This window comes from Symphalangus syndactylus, chromosome 15 (assembly GCF_028878055.3).
Source record: "Symphalangus syndactylus isolate Jambi chromosome 15, NHGRI_mSymSyn1-v2.1_pri, whole genome shotgun sequence".
NCBI lineage: Eukaryota > Metazoa > Chordata > Mammalia > Primates > Hylobatidae > Symphalangus > Symphalangus syndactylus.
In genome coordinates, this window is record NC_072437.2 from 104,082,506 (window position 1) to 104,101,667 (window position 19,162).

The 19,162-nt window shown below is 39.2% G+C and overlaps 1 protein-coding gene across 2 annotated transcripts in view; it reads right to left on the bottom strand.

Annotated features, from left to right (window-relative positions):
• Positions 1 to 9,097: 9,097 nt before the first annotated feature.
• The window catches only part of PROSER1 (proline and serine rich 1), a 28,246-nt gene continuing 18,181 nt past the window's right edge, over positions 9,098 to 19,162 (bottom strand). For both annotated transcript variants that reach the window (XM_055244107.2, XM_055244109.2), the window contains 4 exons: positions 16,466 to 16,510; positions 11,644 to 13,429; positions 11,033 to 11,183; positions 9,098 to 10,442 (listed from right to left, as the gene is read on the bottom strand). In XM_055244107.2, the coding sequence (XP_055100082.2) occupies positions 10,320 to 10,442; positions 11,033 to 11,183; positions 11,644 to 13,429; positions 16,466 to 16,510 (2,105 nt within the window). In that variant the 3' untranslated portion in view covers positions 9,098 to 10,319. The remainder of the gene's footprint in view (positions 10,443 to 11,032; positions 11,184 to 11,643; positions 13,430 to 16,465; positions 16,511 to 19,162) is intronic.

Below are 19,162 nucleotides of genomic sequence, written 5' to 3' on the forward strand. Positions count from 1 at the left end.
TACACACACACACACACACACACACATATATATATATATATATTTTTTTTTTTGAGACAGAGTTTTGCTCTTGTTGCCCAGGCTGGAGTGCAATGGAAGGATCTCGGCTCACTGCAACCTCCGCTTCCCAGGTTCAAGTGATTCTCCTGCCTCAACCTCCTGAGTAGCTGGGATTACAGGTGCCTGCTACTACGCCCAGCTAACTTTTATATTTTAGTAGAGACAGGGTTTCTCCATGTTGGTCAGGCTGATCTCGAACTCCCAACCTCAGGTGATCCGCCCGCCTCCACCTTCCAAAGTGCTGGAATTACAGTGGCGTGAACCACCACACCCAGCTGGGCAAGATATTTTTAAAGCCCATTTGTCTATAAAAGAAAACTTCATCCTGGACAAGGAACTTTGTGTTTTATAATTGTATTACGTGCCTGCTTCCTTCCCAAGTGCCCTCCATAACACTAAGTAAATTTATATTTATCTAGCCTCTGAGTGACATATCTGTGTGTAATGGAATTACTTGCAGAACTTAATAGCCTTTCTTATTTTCCCATGAGAATTTTTCAAGAACTATCAGGGTCTAGTTTTATCATATATTTACTAAGTTACTACATATTGGTGGATATTGACGTTTATTCCTGGGATCTAATTTTGCAAACAATTTGAAGCCATTCAATCATAAATTCATGTCAACAATAAGTCTTACTGCCACTTGTGTTTTATAACTACACTTGCTTTCCTTCAAAATATATCAAATGCTTAATATAAATGAAGCCCATATAAATATAAACATTCAAATGGCCAAGTTATCCTGGTGCATTCTATAACTTAATTTTTTATGCTAAAATCACAGATTCCCATAGTCTGCAATTAATGTCAGTTATTTTCATTCTGGTTCTGGAGCCTTGAACTTAGTTTTCTGGACTGGCACCTGTGCTTCCACTGCCACTCATACTGATGGTAAAACTTTGCCTCTCCCAGTAGAATCCACCTTGAGGGTCCTGGCATCTGCCCACTAGTTATAAAGAGTGTAGCCAGAAGTTCACCAGGGGCAAATGTGTATTTTAAGGAAACAACATATTTGGACTAATTCTTTGTCCCAGGAAGCAATGTGACTAGACCTTGCTATAGTTAGTTAGGAAATCCTGCCCAGTGCACCGATGAGGATGAATTAACTAATCTAGTCTTTACTGCCAACGTAGTCTGGTCACCTAAGTTAATGACCAATTGATTTGTTATAAGGTCAGATTTTTTTTTAACTTGAGGCCACCACTGTTTAATACCAAAAGGAAATGCAAAGACAGCTTGTTTAAGACATTGAAGAATATCCCAAGAAAAGGACAAAATACAAAAAAGAAGTAAAGTGGAAGAAAAATAATTGCTATGTCAAAGATCTTCCAGCACTTTCAAGACTGGGGAGAGAAAAATGGCTATGTTGTAAGAGAAAGTTTGTGACCAGTAACAGAAAAGTGCAGCTCAACCAATCTTCACCCTGGAAGAAAAAAACATGGGTAGACCTTTCATTGTGGTGTCTAAGGCAAGAGTCATAAGGCAGGGTAAACTGGTTTCGGATTGGCTTGTTTGAATACCTCCAGCAGTCTCTATGGCATAGGGACAGTCTCTAGTTGTCTGGTACCTAGTTCTGGGGTGTTTAGCCGGTGTGGTGAAGAAATGTCCAAGCTGCTAGGGACAGGGCCTGGCCTTCAGGAAGTCTCAGGAAGGGAACCAGAGAAGGAAAGAGTCATGATTGAGTCCCTCAAGGATATTGACAGTGAGAGAAAAAGCCACACCCAGAGGCACCCAATTTAAGGGAAAACCCACAAACCAGACTTGGTCAAGGTAGACCTGAATAGGAAAACAGACTCATCAGGAACAGAGGCACGGCGATCTGGGACTACACTCTATCGATTCCTCCCTACCCTTCAACCAAGCCGGTAAACTTCCCTTTAAAAACCTTGACAGTCATCTTTGAAAGTCTAATTCCCAACAGCCAAAAGAGCATTCCAGGATGTTTAGATGGCATCCTAGTAAGTTAAATGTGACTAATTGCAAAGTGGCAAAGCGTGGTGGAGAAAGTTATTGAACAGTGCATGATTAAATCTAAAGGAAATTGGGGCAGGTCAGAAGCATTCATGGTAGCTATCAGGGAAGAATGTTTGAAAGGGCTATATGCAAAAAAGAGGGGAACAGGCCGGGCGCGGTGGCTCACGCTTGTAATCCCAGCACTTTGGGAGGCCAAGGCGGGCGGATCACGAGGTCAGGAGATCGAGACCACGGTGAAACCCCGTCTCTACTAAAAATACAAAATATTAGCCGGGCGTGGTGGCGGGCGCCTGTTGTCCCAGCTACTCGGAGAGGCTGAGGCAGGAGAATGGCGTGAACCCAGAGCGAGACTCCGTCTCAAAAAAAAAAAAAAAAAGAGGGGAACATATTTCCCCAAGCGTTCCATAGAGTTGATACCAAAGACAGTGAGTCAGAAACATCTAGGCTCCATGAGAATGCACCATAGCTATGGCCTGATGTGATTCAAACGTGTTTGATGAAGACAGGACTCCCGTGTTCTCCACACCACCACTACCCCCACTTGGCTTAATTAAAGAGAGACCACTAAATTGGGAGGTACTGGTAGTTCCCTAGTGTCTCTAAAAGAAGACCCCAAAGGCAGTGACCAGAATCAAAGAAGACTTCTTTATAACATTATGATTTTCTGTTGGTATGATCCACATACTGTGTTATTTTTACAGACACTTGTGCGTACATTAAAACAGGTGCCTAGTCTGTGTAGACAATCGGAATAAAGTAGCCCCATCCCTGGAGATGAAGACCCCAGGCTCATAATTTGGTGTTTTTAAATGTAGATTGTATTATTATATGAGTATGACAATGCCAGCAGATAAGGAGAAGATCGCCATTAAAAACACAGCATGTTTTTATACTCACAGATCGCAAGAGGAGGAAGGCACACCGCACCATGGAAGGCCACATGGAGAAGCACCAGGGTTGGTCAGGAGGCAGAGGGAGCTAGGGGAAAACATGGGTAAACCTTTCATTGTGGTGTCTGAGGCAGAAGTGAGGCAGGATAAACAGGTTTAGGACTGGCTAGTTTAGATAATTTCAGCAGTCCTTAGGGCATAGGGACTGTCTCTAGTTGTTTGGTACCTAGTTCTGGGGTGATTCGGGCATGTGAATAATGGCCTAGAGTGTGGGCTGCGGATGGGTTGGTTTGCATGTGAAAGTCATACACACAGGCTAATCATCTACTGTCTCTAGGAATTGGCTAGCCCTAGGAGAGGCAGTATCTCTTGGGTCAGCAGGGCCCCAGATGTCACAGCATCAGAAACAGTTAATACACTTAGTAAGTGGAACAGGACTTTTCACAGGGAATGCGTGGTGTGGTAAGTCAAGCCAGTATTGTGCTGGGATATTTTAACAATCAGCTGTTTGAAGAAAGCAGAGTTCCAAATCAGCTTTTGCTGATTTCCTAATGCAAATGCTCCTATCGTCATCAGTTCCAAGTTATCAATGTGACATCAGCTAGTTGGAAAAATTCCTGAAAATTTAACAATTAACTCTTACCAGCCAAAACATGTACACTTCATCACTCAAAGTTTTTATTTCAGTCCTTATGTGCATCCTCTGTCTTGAATCTTTGTGCAGTACACAAACGACAAAATCACAGGCAGAGAACACAAATTTTTCGTGAAGCAGTGGTTTATAAACTTAAAGTAATTGGTGAACAAAATATGATTACAGCAGCCATCTCTAAAGACCAAAGAATTGATTTCTATGAAAGGGTAATCTTTAAAAGTTTAGCCCCATGTCTCAAATCAGGTTTCTTGGGTGAGCCCTGTGGTTTAGGTGAGGGCTGTTTCTATCACTAAGAAAGGAAAATTTTGGCCAAAATTAGTGGCAGCATCTATTGTTTGAAGGGCTTTAAAACTGAAATGAGAATTGATTAACACTAGCTGAGGCTTAAAATAGTAATGAATATTATTCAAGTATTAATACTTTCCTAGAATTATTGAAAGATTATGTGTTATAAGTACAGGCAACAAAAGAACAACACTGAGGCCAAGTTCCTTTTTAGATAGAACTGAATAAAATCTCATTAGACTTAGGAGATGTGTGGGCCTAGAGATGATTTTGTTGTGAAAATAATTAAAATATGAACAAAAACCTACATATGAACCTAACTGATTTCAGACTCACCATGTACTCATGTCTACTGGCTCTATAATTCTTCCTCTAAAATAACCATACACAACGGAGATGGGAGGAAATGAGCAATTTGAGCTCTAGTGACATCAGCCAGCCCTCTAAGTAAGAGAGCTCAGCACCCACCTCACCTGATACTCTCCTGCATCTCTGGAGACTTGCTACTCCCACCACAATATAATGGCAGTGGAAGTGGGAGTCTACAGAATACCATGGCTTAGTGAGCACAATGGTAAACAAAGGCAGCATTTCTCATACCAAAAGAATGGTTCTTGGCTGGAGCAGTCCAGGGTAGGGAGACTAGGTGAGACACTATATTCTATATTTAGAAACAATTAGTAATACATTTATAGCAATCTCTTCATGCTGGGAAGAGCAAATGGTCCTTTATTGGTAAATATTTTTGTGATATCTCATTGCTAGTTGCTTTACATGTTATCCCATTGAATCTTTACGATGATCCTAAGAAGTAGCTGACAGAGCAGGATCGTCGCCATCTTAGACAAACACCACCATTCTAAAGTTCCCCTCGATCAAAAACTGCCTAAATCCAAAAGGCATCAGCCTAATGGCTAAGGTCAGCATGACCATAAACCACAAATGACATCTCCAACCAGAAACACTCCAACCCTAAGATAAACCCCTCCCCTACCAGAGACATGCCAGTCCCAAGATAACTTTCCGTCTGGTTGAAAAGATGTCAGCCCCAAGATAACTGCCCCTCCAGCCAAAGACATTCCAACCCTGCCATAAACTTCTCCCCCACAAAGAAAACATTCCAACCCTGTGATAAGCTCTCTCACCCTAAAACCAATAAATACTCTGACTCTATAAGAGAGAGCACTCCTGACCAAAATCAGCCAGAAGCCCCTCTCAGGTTTATTCTCCAAAATAAACCTGTCTTTGACTGTTGAGCCACTTTTCATGTTTCTTTCCTCTTTCTTTAACTCTTACAGTAGCTTCATTTCTAATAGAAGAAACTTGAGATTATTTTTTGCTATTTCAGTGTTTCTTTTTTCCTTTGCCAGTCCTTCAATACATGTTAAACAAATTCTATGTGTTAAATTTAGGATTGACTCCATATTCCCAATCACTGTAATTACTCTGTCTCTAAACTAATCCCATTCTTTATTTATTGATCACCATGAATGTACAGACCTCATCCACTGTGATCCCCTAAAGTAAGCATTGACGGGAAAACTGAAATGAAGCTGGCACAGCATTGTAGGCAGTGGGAGAGAAAGTGACATGTGTCTGGGTCCCAAGGAGTGGAGATGATGAAATCATGAGGAACTCATTTGGGATGCCACTGGAATATTGATTCGTGACTAAAGCAGAGAGATCATTGGCCACCTAAAAGGGAATAAGGCTGGCCCTCATGGTTGCTGCTTTCCAAGATCATCTCTGTTTTTTCTGTGTTAGCAGCTTCTCAGTTTCGATAAATGTCAAATCCTCCAGTGAATGGGGCCATGATAAATTTTAGTCTATCTCCATCCACCATCATTAAACATGTTGGACTCCAGCAATTGTAAGCACAAACGAATCATTTTTCCTCTTAACAATTATCTTGTAACATTTGAAACAATTTTAATACAACAATATTTTTATTCTAATTTTTTTCTCAAATCTTGTGTCAGTATCTTCCCATGTAGAACAACTTTATATATCACAGAATTACTTTTAGGGACCCATTAAACATGGCATATTGAGTTATTAAGTTATGTTATTTCTATTAAAATAACCAAAGAGGAGTGACGTTAGTAAAAATAATGGAGTAAGAGCCTTTGAAAATTCACCTCTCAATAAAAGCAACAAAAATCTGACAAGTAATGTGGTAGAATCAGCTTTTTCAGAACTTTGGAAATTAACCAAAGGCTTACAGAAATCTGGAAGCATGCATTCAAAAAATAAATAAATAAATGAAAGGCGAGCTCTCCAGAAGAACAGCACATTTTACTGTGTTTTAACTTGCATTCTCCTTTCCCCCAGTTCAGTGGTAGTCTTGAAAAATAACAGCATTCCTGTTACAAAATACAGCAGAATAGAGTAGAGCTTGAGTGTTTCCAAAGCCTAATTCCCAAAGAACCGGCATTAATTTGACCTGTCTGGTGCTATCCTAGGACTAGACTGGAAAGACTTCTCTTTATGTAACTTCACTTAGAGCTCATGCAGTACCAAAAACCTATACAGAGAGTGATGGTGGGGAAGAAACTGAAAACAAACAAAAACATGTATAGGCAAGTGTTTAAAATGTTGCATCTGCTAGATGTGGTAACAGTTGGATCAAACAACGCATTAACCAGAAAGCTTAAAAGAAAATGCTGAAAAATGAGATGTTTATAGAGACTTTTAAAATCTCAGCCATATTCATAGGAATATAGAAGTTCATACATATGTGTAGCACTATGCATATACACAGGAAAACACACGAGAAGGCCTTAAGCTCTTACTTCTAGCTGAGTTTGAGGCTCTATGCAGGGAAAGTGAAGACTAAGATAGAGTTTTCAACTGCTTGGTTGAGTGTTGAAGGCATGCTCCAACACATGCAATAATCTTTCAGCAAAGACTGAAATACTAATTGGTCTCAAGTTTAAGGAGCGATCTGTACAATCACTAGCTAACAACGAAACTGAGTAAAGACTACAGTGGCCGAACAAAGACTGTATGGAATTAGTTCAGAAAAGTCACTAAATGAACGACAATTACAATAAGCAGCAATGCCTAGGATGCTGATCAGAGAAATTTCTCCCTGGACCATCTTTCCTGAAGACATTCTGTGTTCTCAGCTACAACTATATGAGGAAACAGACCGGTCTATTTATTTTGACCACTTCTCATTGCAAGCTGAAAGTATTATTTCCAGAGCTGAAATCAGAAAAGGTGAGGTTATCAGAGAACCAAATGGGGGAGCCCAAGACCTTCCGTTTATAACTAGCAATCGATACACAACCTGGGCAATTTCTTAGCCTGCTCAGCAGCAGTGAGATTGTGTTGCCCACCTGACAAATACTGAAAGTGCTTCCCATCTGGTTCTTTGTATTTCCTTCAACGGCTAAGTGAGAAATTCTATGGGGGCCAGGCGGGAGGAAACCTTAATAGGAGAGGTGACGAATCTGACAAGAACATGTGCTAGAAGGCTGTCCTTTAGCTGCCTGGGGAAGAGATGAAAGAGGACCCAAGAACAGGACCAAAATTAGCTGTAAGAAGTCCTTGAGCATCTGCCATAACAGAAGGTCAAGGCCTCCAAGATGACACCTGCCACTTGACAATCCCAGACCTCAGAAGAAACCAATCCATAGGTTCTCAGCTTCTTGGAGCCAGAGTGGGAGCTCAGTGTCTCCATCCCTGGGCCAGGAGAGGCTACTCACACACACCTGAACTCTACTGGCCCTCTTCTGTGACTGGTTCCATTTGGTGTAATTCAAGTTGGCCAACATCTATAGAAGGACTTCTTATGTGTTAGATAACAGGCTAAGAGCTGGGACACAGTAGCCCCTGTCCTCAATAGGCTCATAGTCTCATGGTTGTCAATCTAAGCTTGAAATCCCTTAACCGCAGTATAGTTACATGTAGGGATATTCCACGTGTGCTGCAGGTGAAGGGAAAAGAGCCTACAAGGCTAGGGGAAGTGGGGAAAAGAGCATAATCATAGATGGTATTATAGTCACTTTCTGAACAAAAAGATTTTTACAAAGAACCAGTCTCCAGATGCTAGTTGAACTGGGAGGAGTCACATGGCCTGTCCTCCCCATCATGAAGTGATTGCAGAGCTGTGATGCTGCACTGTCCACATCTGTCTCCTACTTTCCCCAACCAAAAAGAATCTGAGACAAGTCTCAATCAATTTAGGGGTTATTTAGCCAAGGTTAAGGACATGCCTGAAAAAAAGGGACACAAAACCACAGGAACAATGTGTGCTCTGTGCATTTTTTCCAAAGATTGTTTTGAGGGCTTCAATATTTAAAAGGAAAAAGCAGGCTTGAGGGAAAGGAGGGAAGATATGGTCACATTACTGAATCCACGTGTTGCAGGAGAAAAGAAGTAGGTGGTGGAATAATCAGTTACGTATTTGCCTCACACTCAGCAAATCGACACTTTAAGTAAGTTAAAGTGAACATAGAGTAATTCCCTGTGGAGTTATCTGGCATTTTATCTGTTGCTATCTTTAATGTCATTGATAAATCTTTCTAGACTCTCTCAGGTAATAAGATACTCCCCTCACTTCTCGTGTTTTCTTAGCACTTGTTAGTAGAAGTATTCACAGTAGATGCTTGATTCAGATTTACCACTTATTATGTGACTTACATCTTGGATTCTTTAGTGAATTAGGTTACTCATCCCATATAGTTGGGAAACATATACATAAAACTAGCCTCTAGGAATTAGTGCAAGGATTCTAAAAACATTGACTTTCATATATAGCTTTGAATGGCTAATTATGTGTGAGGCCAGGGATCTATAAGATGAACAGGATATAGCTCCTCTTTTCAAGGGGCTCATAGGATAGCAGAAACACACCTTGTTGTGGCATCACATTGTATCAAGACTACTCATTCAATAATTATTTTCTGAATGAATGGTCAACATATATAAAAAACACAATATAATCTTAAAAGAAGTTTTATGGGTATAGATTTAAGAAAAACAAACGGCAACTTCTAGCAACTGGTATCAGAGTAAACTATAGCTTACATTCTGTGTTTAAAGACATAAATCAGTCTGTTTATGTGTTGGTTATGACTTTTACATTAAGATATCATTTAAACGAATGAGCAATCAGTAGTATAAAGTTACAACTAAATTTGGGTAAAAATGTTCAATATATTAACCCTAGCACGTACACAAAATTAGAAAACCTATCCAAGCACTTAGCAAAACACACAGAATATTTGTCATATCCATAAAGTTTATTTTAAAAAACTGTTAAAAACTAACCATACAGGTTTATTAATATACTTAAAAAGTTTGTTCCCTATGTTGAAGTGAAATACATTGGCAACATCTTCCGGACACTATCTTTATAAAAGTAAAACTTCTAGATCCTGAAATGTACTACAGTAGAGTCTATAGTTTACTTTTAATCACAGATTGGAATTTATTCTCCTTACTCCCCTACTCCCCACATGTGGCAGTTATTACTCCAAAATTAATGACATTCGCTCATGTTATACTACCACAGATCCTTAAATAGAGTACATACTGCATAATTACTAACAGAGCCAGTCTTCTCTATTTGTTGTCACATATTACATATAAGCATTTGACTTAAAGTACAAATAGAAATACTACATCCCATAATTGTAAACATTCACCGGGAGCTTCCATAGTACAGTAAGTAGTAGAGGTGGCCCAAGAGTCAGTCAAGTGTTCTTCACTCACTGGATACTGCTGAGATTAGGAAAACTGTTTTGAAGGCAAATTATCCTAAATCTTGCTTGTATTTCTATAAGGATGCAGTTCTGGATATATATATTCAGTTGAAGACACCTGAAAGTCATTCTATAGTCTACATTAAGCACCACTTTCACTTACCTGAAATATTTTGAGTTAAATTCAGCAGTATGTACGGTTGTTAATATCAGAAATTAAGAATAACTGTGGGTCTCAAGTTCCCTTTTGTGGATACATATAGAGTACTGAGTTCCCACTGATGCTAATAGGAACCGCTCATGCATACCAAGGGTCGTAACTCCCCCAGGGCCACATGCAACCCCCAAGTCTGAGGCACAACTATTATTTCTGCCAGTGGATGCTATACAAGCATATTTAAGGCTGTATTCGGCTATAAAGAGTTCAATCTACTCTTTAATATTCTTTCTATGTAGATCACATACACAATTCAAAATTTTATAGGACAGGTGAAAAGTCTCCACTTTTTAAATACCATTCTCCATACAATTTATTGTCAGCATATTTACATAGGGGAGTGTTCATACTTAAAACCATTTTCTAAAATGCAACCACAATTTCAAATTGTTGTCACAATTTCTCCAGGATTACCCTCATTCTCATTTTCCAATTTTTGGCCAGCTTCACATTTGTCAGATTGTTCACTGCAGTTCTGAGGCAATTTGGATGTTGCTCTGAAGGAGAATAAAAGTTAAAAGTATTCACTGCCACCCACTTTGGGACAGGCTTGGTTGCAAAGAAAATGGTGTTCCTGGCGCTGAAGGATAACTAGGAAACCCATCAGGCTGAGCTGGATAGCTTTCCAGAGCCGAAGCTGAATGGACCTGATGGAAAGAAGAGCGTGTGGTTTAGCAGAGTGCCAAGTTCATTCCAGCCTGCACTTGCTTCTACCCATGCCACACAGAGATATTCAGAATAGGAAAGAAAGACAAAACTCTGAGGCACAATAAAGTCTGCTCAGTCACCTAAAATTTTTAAGAAAATGTTCGAATTTCTTCAGGTGAAGGAGATGCATAGAATTGTCATTAAAATATTTAATATTCTCTCAAAAGTCAACAGGTTTTCTACAGATAATGTGCTTTAACGGTCAATCATTAAGCTTGAATTATAGAAGACAAGTTAATATTTAACTGTCATAAACAGACTCTTAAATTTTATCAAGTAAAATCTATAAGCAGGAAGGAAAAACAATTCATACAGATGACTATATCCTACCACCTCTGTTACTCTCCTGAAAGAAGACAAGCATAATTTACAAATTTAGAGAGAACTAATCATCATCAAATCTCTATGCATTCTGCTAAGAGCCATTTTTTGCCAATGTTGGGATATCGCAAATGATACTGCAACGTTATCACTACAGAAGTTGGTTACACATGTTACCATGTAATTTATGCCAGCCATTGCTGCTTACCTGCTGTAACAATGCTGACTGTGCAGCCGCATTATGCTGTAATTCTTGCAAGGATGATTGTGAAGGATTCTGAGAAAACCCAGGGATACCTGGGAGGGACAAAAGGCCTGGAAAAACAGAACTGCCTGCAGCTTGAAGTCCAGATGATAAACTAAAACAATTGACAGAAAAACAAGTTAACTGCAGACAAGACATAAAAGCTACTGCTTCCATATTTGTCAAATACAAACTTAAAATTAAAAAACGAAACAAAAACTTTAGAATTTATTCCTCTGTTGGAAGGACCATAAAAATCAGCCGTTCCCTGATATGAATCTTACTCTCTACTGTGAAGTATATTATTCGAAATTCAGTGAGTCTGTTTTGCATATAATCCTTTCTGTTGTCTTATAAATAAAACTACCAAATACAAATCCAAACATTATGTCAACAGGCATTAATATTTTATATATTTATCTTAACATGGTTCATAAAACATTTTTGAGTGCTAAAGTTTCAGCCCAGAAAAACATCATTTAGATTTTGACATTCATTTGGATGACTTGAAATGCAATGTGAACTACAAGTTAGGTGAAGAATAATTTTATCCTATTTCCAAACTATCCACATACCCGGCTTGTGCAACAAGAGCGGAGTTGAAATTGGAACTGAATGCTGAGGCGAATCCTGGAAGGACTGGAGCCGGGGATGGGGCTGTGGCAGCCACAGGTAGTGGTGTGACAGCTGCGACTGTAGAGGGCGCCTGCAGCCCCGGGAATGAGGGAAGAGCAGGGGTAACGCTTGGGGTATTAGACACAGAAAAGCCTGGGTAGGAGGGATTTGAAGATGACAGAGGCCCTTGAGTAACTGAGAAAAGTGAGGGAACAGCAGTGGACAGGTTGAGGGGGAAAGGTGCTGCTGAGACCGGTGCTGAAGCAGAAAGCCCTGAGAGAACAGCTGCCGTCGAGCTGGGATGAGGGAGAGATGTGGAGGTGGCAGCAGTAGATGAGGTGGCTATTAATGACCCTGGGAGAGATACTGATGGATTAAGAGATGGGTTGCCAGTTAAAGGAAAATTGTTGGTCAAAGAAGTAAAAGGAGGAAGAGCAGTGAATACTGGTGCAATGGGAGTGGAGGAACCATGTGGTGGAAGGGAAATAGAGGAAAGGGGATTTGAACCATTTAAAGGAGTACTCAAGCTGGAGAGACCTGACAATGCAGGATTAAGGCAAGTAGATAAACTGATGGGCACGGATGTCGAAGTATATGCACGGCCCAATGTCCCTGACAAACCTAAAGTGCCATGAGAGGGATTCCCAGAATGAGATGGACCTTTGAAGGCCGAGGGAGTAGGACTCGTGGGCTCAGTTTTGATCATAACAGGAAGAGTTGTTACAGCAGGGGTAGATGAAATATGCAGATCTGAGGTACCTGGGTGGGGGCCATGCAAAAGGGAGGCTGAGGAGCCACAGCTAACTGGCGCTGACGTGGAAGCTGATGCAGCAGTGGCTAAAGGAGACTGTACAGGCAATGTCAGGGGAGTGGAAGCTGAGTTAGCCACAGGAGACGGCAGGCCTGGGAACAGGGCCAACCCTGGAGTGGAAGTCCTCTGCGGGGTAGGGATGGCTGATGGGGCATAGCACTTGTTAGGGGCTGAAGCAGAAGAGTCAGAGTTCTGAAGAGTAAGAGAAGATAGTGAAGCCAGCCCACTTGTGACAGCAGAGGATAAAGCAGAGGAGCTGATTAAATTGGTGTCATTGGATGTCAGAAAACCTTTTAACGCAGACAAAAGAGGACTGTTCACACCAAGTGGACCGGCAACGCTGGGAGTAGAGCCACCAGCAATTACAGGAGTCGGGTTGGACAGGCCTTGGGATGTTGGTGGTAAGGGCAAAGGGAGCCCTGCAAAAACTGATGACAATGAAGCAGAATTTGGGTTGCTGGTAGAAGCAGCAGTAGAGCTGGTGGAAAAGGGGAGGCTAGTGAAAGGTGCAGAAGTAGAAGCAAATGCTTCACTGGAACCAAGAGTGGACCGTGGTGTAGGTCCTGGGGTAGGAGTGGCTGGGGTAGGAGTGGCAGAAGGACCTGGCAGTGACACTAGGCTAGAAAAAATGGAAGGAACAGGAGTGGTGGTTGTACTGTGGATGGATGTAACAGGTGCAGTGGGCAATGAAGGGGTTCTGATAACTGTTGGGTTTGGTATTGATGGCTGAGGTGTGTGAACGGCTGAGGAGACCTGCCCTGGGAAGACAGGAAGGACAGTATTCAGCAGGTTCATTCCAGAAACGGTGGCAGCTGCTGATGCTGATGGATGATTGACTGCCTTGACTGGGGATGCAGTAGGAACAGGAGTTGCAGCAGGTGTTGAAGGATTAGAACCATGAGGAGAAAAGAGTTGACTTGCTGGGGTGGAAAATGCTATATGGAAGGAGGAAAAAAGGCAAGAATGTATCATCATGCTGAAATGTCAAATTTTGAATTAAAAAGCATAACCATTTTTGTCATATTTACCAAATACCAAATAAAAAATGACAAGTATAACATATGGCTATTGTAATATCTAAATTGCTGGGTTCCATTTCTCAGATCTTTACTCTGGAGCCAGTCAGATCCGTTGTCGTCTAGACTCTGTTCAAAATAGCCCTCCAAATCACAGGAAGTTTTCAGAAGCTTGTAAAGTGTCCTTTCCTATTTTTCCACTTTTTAAAAATTAAAGCATTTATTTTAATTGTGATTAGTGCTGCTGCACTGACTTTACCTCTAATTCTTTCAATCTACTTATCTAGAGTCAGTCAGTCCCCCTCATAGGAGCTTTCAGAACATGGCTTCCCTTGCAGGGCCATACGAGGCTTTCCAGGATTCATGCCCAGCTCTCCAGTATTGTTTGTTGCCACTCTGTGAGTTGAATTTAATATTCCAGATTGTTAATCTGTACAGTTGCCCCCACCCCACCCCCATACATTTGCTCATACTGACCACTCTACGCTACATTAACCCCCAACCTTTACCTGGCAACTCCTTTAGGGGCAAAAGCTGTGTCTAATTCATCTTTATAGTCTTAGTACCTAGCACAGAACACAGCACCGACATAGTTAATGAGTGTCTGCTGGGCTGGATATATCATAATTACCTCAAACTACAGTTCCCAAACCCACTCAAGGACTATTCCCAACACTATTTCTAGAGTTTGCTATAGTATTTTTATTCTGATAAACTCTACAAATAATAAGCATTTGGGGGGATGATGTGGGCTCCCCTCTGAATGTATTCAATGGCTATCCCCACCTGTGATAACCTTGGTGTCAAGGGATATCATGATTTAGGTAGCTAATGTGATAAAGACAACTATCATCTGATACGGTACTCACATCAAATTCTGTTTCAGTTGTAAACAGAGAATGTTCCTGTTGCAGTGATAACCAACTGAGAAATATTTTCATGGACTAACACATTTTAAAATGTATGTATAATTAAGATTCTTTTGACATAAGCAAGCTGACATGGTCAACGAATACACTATGCTACTCATAGATGGGAAGGGACAATAGGAAGAAAATGGAGGTAGACAACACATACATAATTCATTTGCACTATGTGAAGGCCAAAGGGTGTCACATTGGGCTGAACAAATTTTGTAGTTGTTTTAGAAAAAAAAATGATTGGAAAATTGACAGTCATACTTAAGTACATAAACTGAAACTCAAAAGTCCTTAAGTCTTGACCATATTAATGGTTGTAAGCAGTGATTTGGTTTCAATAAGACTAGCTATCATTTTAAACTTACAGTACCTATAAAAATGGATTTGTATGTTTTTTGTACTTAATTTCTTTTATAAGAACTAGAAGCATAAGGAATATATACCTAATCTTATGTTTGTAAATAATGTACCAAAAAGGTATTTAAGTCTGTAAGTGTTGGGTATCATTTGAGAAATCACTATCTCATTTATTAAACTATATGCTGAAGCCCACGTAGCTAATGACAAATCTGAAGGTAAAACCAAGTTATCCTAGAGTGTTATTTATAGCAGCCTCTGTGGATATCTTTTTATTTAATAAAGCAAAAGCTATGCATTATTAATCATAGCACTTGCAGGTAAAAATGAAACGAACAAAAATAAAAAAAATCCCAACCACATACCATAATAAACAGCACTTTCCAGTCATCTAATTTGGTTATTAACCATAAAACATGATCTGTCAAGCCCTGTGCTAAGTTAGGCCCATCATTTCACTTGTCCTCACAATAACTCTCAGAGATAGAAACTAACACCCTCATTTGACAGATGGGCAATCTGAGGGTTGCTATGACTAAGCAACTGGATAAAAGATCATGCAGCTACTACATGATGGAGCCAAGACTTGGGTCTTTCAGACTCACATCTTTAACTGCTATACTAGTTTGTCTTAATTTCTGTTTCTTAATACAGTTCCAAAAGGAAAAAATAAAATCTTAATCATGCTAACATCGTACAACATAGGAAAACAATATGCTATTCCTGCCAATGGTACTTACAACAACTAACCTGATTACTCCCTTCAAAAACATTTGAACATAAAATAATAAAGTTGAACATAAAAGCTGAAATTTCTTCAATCTCCTTTTCACGGGAGTTAAATTACCTGTTCAAGGTCACAAAACTAGGTGGTGCCAGAGGCAGAATAAGAAACTGGATGTCCTGACATTTCACTTAGTGTTCTTTACACCCCACTATGCTACCTCCTTTAGAAACTACCAGCTGAGAAGCACCTGCTAGGCACTGTTCTCAGGGAATGGAATTCTCCCACTGAGACTCCTAACTATGTACTACAAAGGTCAGGCTATTGTGCTACTTTGCTAAACAAGAACTGATGTCAGTTTGGTCTCATACAGGAAAGCTTCTCCTTCCTGACCACACAGATCATCACCTAGGGGAAAAATACAACGTCGCAGCACTGCTGCCATCTGGAGGCACTGTGTAGGACACACTTCATTTTCATTTTTCAATTCCATTTTCTGCTTTGGTGCCCCTTGTTCTTTTCTACATCAAGATACGCTTAATAATACTTATTGAAATAATGAACTCTAAAAATAAAATCTGACTAGCATTTGTCAAAAAGGATTTTTATCATCCCATGTGTTTATATCAAAAAACAGATGAGGTTTCCAGTATCACAGAATGTAAAGTGAATGTGAATGCAATGCTACGTAGTACTTACATTACACATTACACTACATTGCAAATTGTATAAAAGTCCTAAGATTAATTTTAAATCCAGTTAACATGTGCACTTCATGTTATGTATATAATATGTAACACTAGTAAACCACTTTTAACAAGTATGAATTATATTCTTTAACCAGAAACTTTTCCTAAAACATAACAATTCCAAATATACTCAAATTATTCTCAGTGAATAACAGAGCAAACCATGACAGATATCCATTATCTCTGGATCAAATTTGCTACTTACTTTGATTCTGTACAGGTTTTGACAGATTGGAAAGGTCTTCATTCTCTATATAAAAATTTAAAAAAGTTCATTTTAAACTTTAATCAAATATTTGCCACCATAATAAACAGATATTTGGATAAAAAAACAGAGGATATAAATATTTATGGACTGTGTTAGGAAAAATGTATACATATGGGAAAATAAATAAAAATAGTAGTAACTCTACTATTATTACTACTAATACTTTACTACTCTATCTGAAGAGCAAGAGGATTACCAGCAACTGAGTGAGTGCTCTTTTATCCCCTAGCATCTCCACCTTAGCTTGTCAAGTTTTAAATACACACTGTTAATTTTACACATATACTGTATTCAAGAACACTTTCTGGAAAGATGCTGGCCTGAGGGTGCCATCCAGGAGAAAGTGTACCCTGCAGCTGTAGTGCAGAGAGGACCACTATCATTGGCTGACCTGACAGACAGCTCCTCTGAGTACCAGTGCCTACAGGAGTGGGAAGGCTGAGAAGTGAGGTGGCAGCTGGATGAATAAGTGTAGAATTCACTGCCATTCACTGTGGATTGTCCAAGCCAACAGAAAGAAACTGTCCTGCCCATTTGCTGTATTCAGCTTGGGAAAGGCCCTATATTAGGAACTACCATGGAGAACTAGCCTAGTTGAGGCTGACTTGAAGCCTGTGAGACTGACAACCTAAAGCACACTCCTCAAGGTAAAGGATCTATCCAAACAGCCCATTAGCCAAGGATACAAAGGGAGAAAAATTTACCCTCTTATGGCTTGACAATAACTGCCCAAGAAACCAATACTGTGACAGGCATACAGTGTAAAGGAAACCGCCATGCCCTGGTATAGTGAGCAAAGAAAAACCACAGCTTGTCTAAGGAATTCACGAGCTTGACTGAGGTGACAAAAAATAACCACCAGAACAATGGAGATTTAATTAAAGAAAAAGGACTTTTAAAACCTGACACACACACACACAAACACACACACACACACACACACACACACACACAAACTACTGGGAAATAAGCAGAGAAGACTTCTACATATAAAAATCTGATTCCAAATTAATAAATGGAAAGAATAATAAATATAGAAATAAAATGACTACAAGTTAAACTATGGTTGGAAACAAGAAACAAATATCACTTAGAATGACAAAAAAAAATTTTTAATGGAAAAGATGTCATAAATGAATAGGTAATAGGCTTAGAAGGCAAATACAGAAAATGTAAAGTAAGAGTAGCAGGAGGAGGGGAAAAAAAGCAGAAGAAAATGCAACAATTAAAAGAATAACGAAAACAAAATTTTCCTAAGCTTTAAAGACTTTGAGTTTTCACATCAAAAGAACTTACAGAATGCCAGAAAAGATTAATGACAAGATACACACCTAAACATACTGGTAAAATTTCTGAAATCTAAAGATAAAAAAAATTCTTTGTAAGCTTACAGAAAGAGACCAAGTTCCCAATAAAGAAAATTATCTGGAATTAAATTTCCCATCCACAACTCTATACGTGTGTCCTTTCTGAAGAAATTTCTTAAAGTCATTTTCTACCAAAAGAAAATTATAACAGGCACATCAAGACAAAGAATAAAACAAACAGAAGAAACAATAACAAGCATGATCAAAGGCAATTTTAAAGAAATTAAATATCAGAAGCAAAAATGTCTAGTATCCCAACAAAACACACAAATTGATTTTAAAAAGGAGAGGTTGGGCGCAGTGGCTCACGCCTATAATCCCAGAACTTTGGAAAGCCGAGGTAGGCAGATCACCTGAGGTCAGGAGTTCGAGACCAGCCTGACCAACGTGGAGAAACCCTGTCTCTACTAAAAATACAAAAAAAAAAAAAAAATTAGCCAGGCATGGTGGTATGCCTGTAACCCCTAGCTACTTGGGAGGCTGAGGCAGGAAAATTGCTTGAACCTGGAAGGCGGAGGTTGTGGTGAGCCGACATTGGCCACTGCACTCCAGTCTGGGCAACAAGAGTGAAACTCCATCTCAAAAAAAAAAAGAGAGAGAGAATATGGAAGTAAAATGATATATAGAATAGTTTTAAGTTTTTGTATACTGACAACAATTAAGAATAAGAAGGTAATCATTGGCGATATTAGAGAAAATTTCTAAGTTTGGGTGGGGTCAAGGAGTCAAGGAGAGAAGAGTTGTTAAAAGAATAAAATGGCAATTTGACCAATACAACTTAGCGAAAGGTAAGAAAAACAAAACTGGAATAAAAGAATAATGAAAATAAAAATAAAATGGAAGGACTAAGAACAGATGTGTAATTTTTATTATTATTAAAAATTCCTATTAAAAGTCTAACAGGTTTAAAAATAAAAATTCAGCTATATATAATTTACAAACCAAGCCAATCTACCAAATAAAATCATAGGGGAAAAAAGTTTAAAATAAAGGTATAGGCAAAATATTTTTTATGAAATAAAAATAAGTCAGGACAATATTATTACTCAATAAGGCCTAGGAAACAAAGAAATATTTTATAGTAAAACTATAACTCAGCTGATATTATTTTATATCTATCTAGAAAACTCAAGAGACTTAAAAAAAAAGTAGAGAGGGTAATTAGTAATAAGCACCTAGAAATGAAACATTCTATTTATAATTGTAACCAAAAAATATCTCTAAATTCTATAGACAGATTTAAGGAATAGAACCTGCATATAGAAAA